Genomic DNA, 12036 nt, shown 5'->3' on the forward strand with positions numbered 1-12036 from the left:
CCCCACACCTAGTGTCAATTGGATTTCTTAATCTCACTGTGCTTCAGTTTTCCTAACCCTAAAATGGTAATGATGATGAGAGTGTGCAGTGCTTAGGGCTGCTGAGAAGCCCAATGGACTAAAGTGGTAAAAATAAGACTCTTTAACCTCGCCCACCAAGGACATGAACAACATTGGCCGCTGCTATTCACTGTTGAAGGCCACAGTGAGATGAAAGAGTTAGCTTAGACAAGGACAGAGATAAGAAGCAAGAGCATTTTGATAGAAATGGAAAGTTTAACAACAGGAAAAGAGAGTGAGGTGGATTGACAACTGGTCGTCAACTTGTAACACTCATCTGAATTGAACAAGCATGGTGCCGGGTGTGGGAGGCCCACCTGAGGATTGCTGGCAGCAACGTAAGAGACAGAACTGGAGAGGAAGAAGGTTGGAAGCTGTAGGGAAGCTGTTGGGAGCTGTTGGTTTTCCTAGAGGACCTTGTCATGTTGGCTTCCCTGATGAACTCAGCTGTTCTTATCTTCGAAGGAGAGCTGGACCTCGTTATTGCTGAGAATGGCTTTGGTTCACTTTGAGGGAGCTCTGATCCTCAGTTTGAGCATCACTTCCTGGCTCCAGAGGGGAAGACGGTGCACTGCTCAGTCTCCTAGAGAATCTTATTGTGTTGGCTTCCCCGATGGAACCCAGCTGTCCTGATCATCAGAGGAACTCAGGACCTCACTGTTGCTGAGGATGGCTGTGGTACTTTTCAGGAGAGCTCTGGTTCTTACTTTGAGCGTTGCTTTTTTGGCTCCCGCACAGATGCCTCAGCCTGCTAGCACAGATCTTTCATCCTGCTGGCACAGACTTTCTAGCTTCTACCACTGACCTTTGGGCCTTCCCAGCACAGATCCATGAAACAGGCCTATGTGAGACATAGTCATGGGCCCTTGGCCTCCAGCTGGACTCATGTGGGGGCATTGTGATGGGCTCTAGGTCTTCAGCTGGACTTATGTAGGACATTACTGTGGGATCCAGGCCCTCAGCTGGATTCTTTGGTCTTTAGTGTGTGGAGAAATTTCCTGAGCTCTCTGTATATGACTCTTTGGGTGACTATTATAAATAATCTTATAAAATATGTGTCCTATATTATAGTGTTCCCCTTGCAAAACCCCAAACTACAACAGAGAGGAAGGGGTGTGGGCAGCACAAAGCTACTGAAAAGGCTTTTTGTGTTCACTTGAATTTTTGATTCTTTCAACTTTTACAAAAATCATTAATTTCTGTGTCTATGTGGCTGGATCAGGTGAGCAGAGGCTGAGGTTGTTCATTGCTTGGATCAGAACACAGTGGTCGCATGTGCCCTCAGAATTTTTAACAAGAAACTACTGCAGGCTCTTGGTCTTCACAAAACATTGGAGCTGGGTCAGAAACACCATGAGCCTGCAACCTAAAAATTTCCCAAGGGCCTGCTTGTATATCGTGGGGGAAGTTTTAAAGGTATCCCTGTCTTGTATATTTTTAAGTACCTTTTACAGAAAGAAGAGCTGGGCATGGGCTGAGCCCTATGCTCTGCCCCTCCTCCCAAGGCTCCTCAGCACTGTCCAGAGCCTGCTGACACCCTAGAGGGGTCCCTGGGTGCACTCTGGGTTTGGGGTTATTGCCTTGACTTTGTTCAACCTTTGCTCACGTGTCACTGAACTGTGCTTCGTGTGGCCTTTGGGCCATTGACCTGTAGGCAAATAGATAATGTTCTCGAAAAAGCTGGAATTCTGCTCAATGCTTTATTGTGATGAAAACTGAAGTTAGAAAAGATTGCAGAGCTCGCTGACTTTCCATGGTGGAGTCACTGTGTCTTCCGGCTCCCTCCAGCTCTCGTTCACAGGTGAGTGACCTACCATCTACAGCATCTGAAGACTGTTCCGCAAGCCAGTTCCTTTCAATCCTTACTTTGTGGAGGGCTGTGTTTCCTGTTTATCAAAGGCTGGCCTCTTGCGTGATTCCTAATGCTGCAATGCTTAGATAGAAACTTAAAGAAGGCATTAATGGTTTCATAATACGCTCCCTATGAAACTGATGTCTCTTGGTTGCTGTCTCATAACAGTGCTATTTTATATCTCTAGGTGGACATATCACAATTTATTCATTCACCCTCCAGTTTTTTGTTTTTTTTTTTTTTTGGTTTTTCTCCAGCACTGGGAACCGAACTTATGACCTTGCGCTTTCCAGGCAGGCGCTTTGCCGCTGAGCTAAATCCCTAGCCCCTCTATTTTATATCTCAATTCTCTTGAAAAATATGTGTTATGTTTGTGTGGTATGAATAGATTAAATCATCTGCCAAAAGTAAAAATGCCATTGACTTTCTTTTTAAATACAGCTTTATGAAAGCACAATTTTGTTTCCATGGATGATCATGAAGTCCCAAGTTTTACTGGAGTAAATTTGTTTTGTTTTTTTGGGTCAGGGTCTCACTATGTAGATTAGAATGGCCTTGAATTCACTTCATAGACCAGGCTGGCCTCCATCTCATGGTGGTCCTTCTGCCTCAGCCTTCTGAGTGCTGAGATTACAGGCGTGTGCCACCACACCCAGCTATTGGAGTAATCTTTTGGGGGGAGTAATTTTTAAAGCATAAATTGTTCATATATTTTTTGCCTAAAAGCTTTCATTAGCTTTCTTTGTCCTTGGGATAAGGTCTGAAGTCCCAGTGTTAAGTATCATGTGGCCCCAAGGAATCAACCAGCTGTGTCTTCCTTCACCTTCCCAGACTCACTGACACCTCTCAGTCCTCGGTCCTGCTTTTCCATCTCACAGGTCAGTGCCTTTGCATGTGCTATTCCTTGCCCCCTCTTCCTTGGTCTCCTGTTTTCTTGGCTTACTTGCCCTCTTCTTTTGGGGCTTGGGCTAGATGCACTTGCTCCAGAACCTTCCCCACCTCGCTAGACAAAGCAGTTCCTCTGCTTCAGGGTCCAGCAGACAGATTTCCCGTGCTTCCCCTTTCTTTACTCATGACTATCAGACCTGTGAGTCCCTACTTGCCACCGGTCTTCCCTGCCACACCATCAGTTGCATGAGGAGGGCTGCTGGAAGGCTGGTGTGCCAGACGTTACTTAGATTGGGTGAATCTCATCCTGTAGGGTTTCTCCTTGGATTTCAGGTTGTCCCAAACTGACCTCATGGTGCAGGACCTGGGGGACTCCGACGCAGGAGGTGTTTCTGTAAAGGGCCCAGTTGTAAATATTTTAGGCAGCAGGGAGAGGGAGGGCTATACAGTTTCTGTCACTGCTACTTGGTGCTGACATTGTAAAAAGTAACCAAAGACAACACAAAAATGAATGGGCTTAGTAACTGTATTCCAATAAAACTCTATTTAGAAAAATAGGCAGTGGGCTAAATACACTTATGGTGGTAGTGCCCCTCAACCTTCCCTCCCTCTCTTCCTTCCTTCTTCCCTCCCTCCTCCCCCCCACTTTTCTTCCTTCCTTCCTTCCTTCCTTCCTTCCTTCCTTCCTTCCTTCCTTCTTTCCTTCCTTCCTGTTCTCCTGCAATACTAAGAGCCCACTCTTTGGTGAGGTTCAGTCCGTTCATCAGTTGCTCTTCACTGGTGTTTCTAGCAGCGGGAGTGAGGTGCACCTGGGAAGGTGGTGGGCAGTGACATTTTGCACTCACAGAGTCTTTGCTCGGCACCTGGCATGTCTTCTAGGACCCTACGTCTCCTCCACCTTTGACTCCCTCAACCCCAGTGCTGCTGCCTATTCCGATTCCTTTCTGGAGGCTGTCAGTGTGCCAGGTCCTCTCAGGTGACCCATCCAGATGCTTGTCTCTGCACTTTCTCTCTCCTGCTGGGCAGTGATTTTTGAAAAGGCTGTGGCTAATGTTCTAAGGTAGGAAAATCATTGATTTGTCTAATGGTCAGGCGACCGTGCTCCAAAGAATGTGTATTCCATGTTGATAAGATTACACGCTTTATCAAAGGAAAACTTCAACCCCGGATAGGGAGACGAAGCACGTGTGGTGGGCAGGTTATAGGTCACGTGTCATTTAGCAGAGAGGCACACTAGTATTTGCATAGGCAATTAAGGATTCGGGGGAGAGTCTTTGACGAGTGACCAAAGTCAGCCAACCAGCATTTAAAAGTCTCAATTTTCCTTTGATTTCCTAGATTTCTTGAAGTTTATTGGAAGATCGAATTTTTCTTCTGAAAGACCTTAGAAACCTGTTCTTAAGAGATTTGGGAGAAGTTAAAGTCATTTAATATGTAAAAATGCAGATGAAAAAGAAATAACATTAAATCTTATTTTCAGCTCTGGGTTTGCTTGTGTTCGTGAAATTTTGTTATTGTAAATTATTATGAAATTTTAATGATAGCTTCTTGCAATGGAGGAAACACAGATTAAATTGTTAGCAAGTTTTTATAAAGTTATGGATAGTAGCTGAGAGAATAGCATTAAAAGATATTACAACTGCATATACTGATAAGGAAAATAATGTAACAAAATATCACGGCACTCTTAAATTATAGAAAATATCAAGCAAAGAGGAGACACATTCCCATAAAACAAATCTGTTTATCACTGAAAATTAGATTTCCACTATGTTTCCAGGATTTTAGGGACCAGCAGAGATATTCTCCAGCAGCTGCTATTTAAATTTTCTAGGATCTCACTGAATAAAAATGAAATAATGCGGTGGGTTAAAACATGGCCTAATGATATGTCAGAGTTTCCTTGTGCATTTATAATGATATGAGGCAATTCATCTAACATATATTTCTGAAGACATTGCCTGTGCTGGATAAAAATCACAAGCAAAAATATTCATTTATTGTTTCTAATAATTTTGGTATTTCATACCAATCCCTCAAACTGTCATTGTGGCATACAGCTAATTAACATTTTTGACCCAATGACCTTCAAAATTCCCCATTGCAATGGCCGGCCTCTCCAGAGATAAGGCCACTGGCCTCTACATTTGCCTGGGCCACTGGTGCTCGCTGGTAGCACAGGAGTACACAAACATCATAGAGCTGGCTCGCTGGTATGTTGGAATGGAATAGCGCTACAAAGTTCAGAGAAAGAAAACCAACAAATAAAATGCAGTCCGACAGCCATAGCTGGTCTGGCACTCAAAGCTACCCATGTTATTCTCCTGTTAGAATTAAACAAGCTCATAGTGTACCAGTCTCAAACAACATTACTCTAAGAAATGATAGAACGAAACACCGTAAGGCCAGTTCATAATTTTTAAGTGCAGAAAAAAGAATCCAAATCCACAAAATACCAAGTGTGAATGATTGTTATTTCTTTTTCTATTTTATTAGTATATATTTGAAGTACATGAAGTTTACATTCAATTTAGGGAGCCTGCACATGTACTTAGCATGTCTCGATTCTTTTTATTCCCTTTTCTCTCCCCATTCACCTCCCTCCCTCCATTTCTAGGTCCCCTTTCCCCATTTTCATTGTTATTGCTATGATTTTTAGTTCGTGTTTACGACATACCATGATTACTTTCACTGTGGGTATCTGGTACACGTTCGTGACCCATCTTGCATCTTTATGTCCCCTCCCCCCCCTCCTCTCCTCACTTCTTGTCTCTTGGGCCTTTTCCCATTTGTGAAAGATCTGTCTCCCTGATTCCTCTTATCAGTCTTTTATTTTGCTCTTTATTTGTACTTTGTATTGCTCATATGAGAGAAATCATATGGTATTTAAGCTTGTATATCTGATTTATTTCACTTAGCCTTATTCAAGGTGTATCCACTTTTCTTACAAATGATTTAATCAAATTGTCCATCTTTTTAAGAGCCTTTAATCTGAAGCAAGCTCTCAGTTCCTTAGATCGTTCCTCAGACTGCCTCATTGAAGCCCGGATCCTGTAATAGGTTCTTTCCAACACCAACCGCACCGCCCATGGTCCACCCAATACTGTGGTCTTCCTTCCTGCAAGGAGTAATATACTCAGTTTGTTTAACCAAGCAGTGTCCTACTGGTGTTTGGCTGAGGGGCACTGACAGTACAATGAGCACAGAAACTCATGCTTCGCACAATGTTCTGTCTTTAAGAATACTTCTTAACAGTAAAGTAGACATGAGAAATATTTGTAAAGGTCCTCAGCAAGAAGTGAAACACAGCAAGTGAAACCTAATGTGGGGAATTGCTGAAAGCACAGAGAGAGGAAGTGACGATGAAGGTGGTGGATGGTCTCCCTGGCTTCCTAGAGCAGCTCACTACAAAGACCCAAAGAGGAGGCGATGGAGGAAGGGCTGAGCAGCCGGGTCTCTAAGTGCACGGGGCCAAGGGAACTTTAGCTGCTTTCTTTCTTTGTGCCAGCTGCTGTATAGACAGTTTCGTTTTCACACTAATCCTGGAAAGTGGATTTTACCACTCTGTGACACAAAAGATGGAGAAATCAGGATCTCTGGGGAAGTTTAATAAAAAGAAAGAATTCAATGTAGAGTGAGGCAACAAGAAGTTTCAGGATCTGTGAGGCTCTAAGGTTCATGTGCAAGACACCACCCTTGTTGGCCTGTAGATACCGCCAAATATTTGCACGCCAGTGAAAATACACTTGTTCGAAAAACAGGAATGGTCATCATTTTCACCTTAGGTGGTGATTGTGGGGCTCTAAAGGCCTAACATGAATAGGGCATTTACAGCAGTGATGGCGAACCTTTTAGAGACCACTACCCAAACTGCAACCCCAAACCCACTTATTTATCACAAAGTGCCAACAATGCAATTAAATCTCGATACTGAGGTTTTCGTTTAGGGAAAAAAAAAAACAACTCATACATTTGGCTTGCGTGCGACCAGAGCGGGGCTCTGCGTGCCTGCTGCGGCATGAGTGCCATAGGTTCGCCACCGCTAGTGTAGACTAAGGTCTTGCACACAGGAAACACTGTTGCAGTGTTAGCTGTTTTCAGATTCTTAGGGAAAGTCCTAAAATAGGAGACTGTGAAACTTCAGTTATTTACATTTGCAGCTATGCTGGATATTTCCAAATTTCTTTCTAGAGTCATTCAATCAACTTGTCTTCTCCTTGGCTGTTCAAGCTAAACAGTGCTCTGTCTTTCCGTCTTCCCGATACTTGACACTACGGGATATTTCATCTGTGCCAGTATTTTGGTGAATGGATTCAGTATTGACAATCATGATCCAAGATTTACTCCCTGGGGTTGCAAAATAATGATTTTTCTAATTTCGTAGGTTTTCAGAAATCGTGCATGCATACTACTTTTTATTCAATACATTTTCCACATCTATTAAAATGATCAAATTTTTATCTGATAATCATTGTATTACAACACAAACAATGCTTCATTATTTTTCATAAACTGCTAAATTATATTAAATATATCTTTTTTAAGATTTTGAAATCAGTTTTCAAAAGTAATTAGAAACCTATTTTTTCTTATAATGTCCTTGTTCTGATGTCAAAATTAAACTTATTTTATAAAATGAACTGTGTAGCTTTTTCTATTTTTGTCTTCAATGGAATGATTCATAAAAGATTAGCATTACCTACACTTTGAAGTTTTTGGTAAAATTGGCCCATAATACTATTTGATTCTACTATTTGCAGATCTAATAATGAGTAAATATCCTTAATAGCCATTAGTGTTTATTTCTTCTATTCTTTTTCAAATAAATTTTGATAATTGATATTTTTCCAGAAAATTAATCTTATGCTGGTTTTCAAAATTACCACCATAAAGTTATTCCCAGCATGTGCTTATGATTTTGAAACATTGTTATAAAGGTAGACCCTTTCATTTTCCATTAGTGTTTATTTGTGATTTATATTTGTTTCCTTGAATATTCTTACTGAGTTTTTCCTAATTTTTAGTTATTTCAAGAATCAGCTTTTGAATTGGGCTATCCTTTCTACTGTTTTTAGTTTATTTTATTTCTTACCCAGTTAATCCTATTATTCCCTCCACCTGCCTTTTTTTTATAGTGTTGAGCTTTAGGCCCAGGGCCTCCTGCATGCTAGGCAAACACTACCACTAAACCTCATCCCTAGGTCCTGTATCTGCTTTATAAAACCTTTCTGAGAATGCCTTTCATTTATCAATATCTTAAAAAATAAATTGCATTTGTATTTATAAATAAATCTTGAGTATCATTTTAGCTACATCCAACAGGATTTTGAATTTTTATCATTATGTTTCAGATATTTTCTAATTATTGCAGTGATTTCCTTTTAAACACATAATTACTTACATTTATATTTTAAAGTTTATAATACACATGTACTCTTACTGACTACATATATGTGTGTGTATTTTACTAGTGTCCGATCTATTTTTGTTCTTGTTTTTAAGATAACCCAGGCTGGTCTTGAATTCATAATCTTTCTGTCTTGGTCTCATGAGTTCTAGTATTAAAGCTGTGTGCCACCATGTCCGGCATTAATCTTTATTTCTTATTTAATTGAATTGATAGCAGAATATATGATCTTTAGAAAGAATAACATTTATAAAATATGTAGTTATATACAGAAATTTATGTTGGTTTATTCATGGTCAAGTTTTTTAAGTATGCCAAATGTAATTTAAGAAAAGTTTTTCTCAGCTACAATCTCATATACTGATATTAGATAAAAGCTTTTTCAAACTTTTATACCTTCTAATATTTTGTTTGTTTGACATCAGTTTCCAATAAAGATGTGTTCAAATCTCTGATTGCAATTGCAGGCTATGTTGTTGCAGCTTGCTAGGTATACACAACCCAAAAATGAGCTTGTCTTCTTGCTGGATTGTATCTTCAATCATATCTTACCCTTGATCTGTGTTACTGCTCTGAACATGGTTTCATTTATTTTTGTGCTACTAACATAGCAGCTTTCAGGTATATATTTTCATGATATATCCTTTACATAACTTTATTTTCAAACATTCTTTAGGATTTTATGTTGTCTTTTATAATCAGGATATACGTGGATTTTAAAAAATTCAGTGAAATGATCTATATTTTTAACTGCTTATTAGGAGTATAACTTATATAACATGACATTCACTTGTCAGTAGTGTACACTGCAGTAGTTTCTAGTATACGTATTAATAGAGCTGTACAGACAATCCCCATAATCCAATTGTGGAGCATTCTCACCATTCTTAAAGAAACCGTGTATCTGTTTTCAGTCACTCCTCATGGCTTTTCTATTTCTACCCCAGGTCAGGGCAACCACTTCCTTTCTGTTCTTCTAGGTTGCCATCCAAGACATTTTTTACACATAGATTGGGTCATATAATATTTGGCTTTTGTGACTGTTCTTTCACTTAGCATTATTTTGAGATTCATCCATGCAGTTTATATCAATTCCCTCTCTGTAATTTACCATAATTACAGAAATATTTGCTCTTTTGTGTACTATCTTCATTTATTTTTTCTTTCTATTATGCTTTTTCTTAGTCTCCTTTTTCTTGAATTTTGTTGGGCTGATGAAGTTTTTTATGCTCTCAGTTTTTAATCTTTTGTTATCTAGAAGCTGTTATTGCACTGGTACTTTTAAAATTTTAATATATTAGTTGAACTAAGTTCAACATCAGTTTTGTAAGTAAAAATATTTGCAATTTCATTTATTTTACAATACATTTAATTATAAATTTTAAGTAATGTTCATAGATTTTCATGATGAGCTTAACATGCCTTGTCTACATACTGGTCACTATCTTATTATTTAAGGAGTTTTAGTTTTGTCGTTTTGAAATACAAAAGGCGAAATTTAAGACTATTTGATGGAGTGCCTGGATATATTTCATTAATTTCCGTGGCCACTTGTGTTTCTTGGGACTCCCTTCTGGATGCCTTTTTCTTCTTGCTAAGGCACATCCTCTGGAGTGGTTTTGCTCAGGCCTGTAAGTGCAAACCCTCTCGGATTATTTGGCCCATCAGAAAATTCTAGGTTAAACATTACTTTTCTTCAATATTTTGAAGATGGCATTCTGCTGCCCTTTAGAATCTTTTTTTTCTTTTCTTTTTTGAGACAGTCTGCTGTGCTGGTCTTGACCTCACTACCTGTGGCCCAGGCTGACCTCAAACTTGCTGAAATCCTTCTGCCTCAGCCACCTGAGTGCTGGGCTCACAAGCAAGCAGCACCATGCCTGGGCCCTTCTAGTGTCTGTTGTTGACGAGAAAGCTGCTAACAATCTGCTGCTTACATTTGGATAATATATTTTCTCCTTTCATAGTTTTTAACTTGTATCTTATTTATCCTTGATGCTTTAATATTTCAGTATAATGTATCTAGTTTTGAATGATTTGCATTATCTGATCAGTTCTTGGAGCTTACTATTAACTTGAGGAATCAGGTTGAAAATTCCTAGCAATTATTTCTTTAGTTATTATATCTTTATCATTCTCTATTTCCCACTTTTAAGATTCCATTTGGGGGAAGTCAGGAGCTTTTCTAGTAGCCTCAGGCTCCAAGGATTGAGGGGGTCCCCTGTCCCCCCCAGCATGGGGCACTCGGTCCTTGCAGGGGCTGAATTCTCACATCCCTCTCCGATTCCACACCTGGGGTAAAAACAGCAGCTTCTCCTGTGCTCTGCTTGCCCTAATACTTCTCTTCCATTTCTGCTTCACAGAGAAGCATTGACTTGGGTCTGATTGCATTTTCTCCTCAAAAGAAACAATAAAACCTGTTATCCTTCATTGCTGTTTATTTGAAGCAGAGAAAGTTAGTAAAGCAGAAACTCTGTGCTAACTCTGAAGTCCTGGAATTATCCTGAAATTTTTCCTTTACAGATTGATTATTTTCCTCTGTGAATAATAACCATCACTTGGCAGACATTCACATTTTATTCGGAATGCTCTTCATCTGCTTCCTTGGTTCTAGGGAACACTTTTTACGTTGGGCTGTGTTTTCAAAGGAGCATTAGATGCTATGTAATAGCATGTGAATGTCTTTCATCAATTTCTTGGACTCAAGAATATCACCATTTGGTTTGTGTTTTTATGGTTTTTGTGCAAACTCATTAAAAATAAATAAAGCACAAATGAGCAGGAAGATCAAATGACTATAAAACAGTTGTCCATCTACCAACTAGAGAAATCCATTGCTAATGGTTTCTGTCTATCTTTCCTAATAATTAGGCTCTTTCTTTGAGTTACTAGCCAATTAAAACCTACTTTCGCTTGCCACTGATTAGTGAAGCTTATTTCTTGAACCAAAATGTTCTTTAATTTGGCTACTTCGGTTAAAGAGAATAGAAAAGGCAATAATTGCAATAAATCTTTTATTTCATTTTGTAGGGTTGTTGACTGCAGATTGCAATTACCATGTCTGACTCAGTAATTCTTCGCAGTGTGAAGAAATTTGGAGAGGAGAATTATGCTTTTGAGTCAGACAGATCACGTAAGTGGCTTTTTTTCTCAATGCCTATTGTACAAAGAGAGACAAACACAAAAATAGGGTAAGTTAGTGAAATTTCAAGGAGCAGAGAAAAGTCAGCAATGACATATAGATCTCTTGGGCATGCATGAGACACACAGCCACATGGTACTCTCCATGTACTGTACTGTCTCAAAGCTTAGGTGAGAACACACAAAGTGTGGATGAAAGGAATCTCTCATAAACCCCCTTCCAAAAAGAGTAGCATTGTCCCAGCACTGGCTGTTATTACTAACTTTGTTCCAGTGTTGTTATTGACCACAGCAGTGATGGAGCAATCATTAAATGAGTGCTGCTTCTTGGGAGGAGCTGTGCCAGGACTCTGCTGGTCAGAATGAGGCCGTGTGGAAGGGACATGGAGCACTGGACTTGGTATGTTGCGAACGAGGAAGATTCTAAGCTATTATTTTATTTTTAAATCTTGTGATTCAGCATTTTACAGATGAAGAAGCTGGAACTTGGATAACTTTTGTAAAACTTGGAAAAGGTCACACGAGCAATAATTAATGGAACCCTAGCCAGGTGTGGTGGTGCATGCCTGTAATCCCAGCACTCGGGAGGCTGAGGCAGGAGGATCGTTGCAAGTTTGAGACCAGCCTGGGCTACAAAGTGAGCTCAAGGCCAGCCTGAACTGCATAGCGAGACCCTGCCTCAAAAAGACAA

The 12036-nt window shown here is 39.8% G+C and overlaps 1 protein-coding gene and 1 long non-coding RNA gene across 5 annotated transcripts in view; one reads left to right on the top strand and one right to left on the bottom strand.

Moving 5' to 3' along the window:
- The first annotated feature begins 1754 nt into the window (after positions 1-1754).
- Abcb11 (ATP-binding cassette, sub-family B (MDR/TAP), member 11) overlaps positions 1755-12036 on the top strand; it is a 98672-nt gene continuing 88390 nt past the window's right edge. For 2 of the 4 annotated variants that reach the window (XM_013518809.1, XM_013518807.1), the window contains exons 1-3: positions 1755-1861; positions 2671-2790; positions 11235-11337. In XM_013518809.1, the coding sequence (XP_013374263.1) occupies positions 11262-11337 (76 nt within the window). In that variant the 5' untranslated portion in view covers positions 1755-1861; positions 2671-2790; positions 11235-11261. The remainder of the gene's footprint in view (positions 1862-2670; positions 2791-11234; positions 11338-12036) is intronic. The other 2 variants (XM_005393268.1, XM_005393267.1) reach the window with 2 other exon arrangements.
- The window catches only part of LOC102003298, a 5794-nt gene continuing 5040 nt past the window's right edge, over positions 11283-12036 (bottom strand). Inside the window, exon 3 of the long non-coding RNA XR_262489.1 lies at positions 11283-11361. This is a non-coding gene — a long non-coding RNA (uncharacterized LOC102003298). The remainder of the gene's footprint in view (positions 11362-12036) is intronic.

Source organism: Chinchilla lanigera, unplaced genomic scaffold (assembly GCF_000276665.1).
Source record: "Chinchilla lanigera isolate Chin_1 unplaced genomic scaffold, ChiLan1.0 scaffold00048, whole genome shotgun sequence".
Taxonomy (NCBI): domain Eukaryota; kingdom Metazoa; phylum Chordata; class Mammalia; order Rodentia; family Chinchillidae; genus Chinchilla; species Chinchilla lanigera.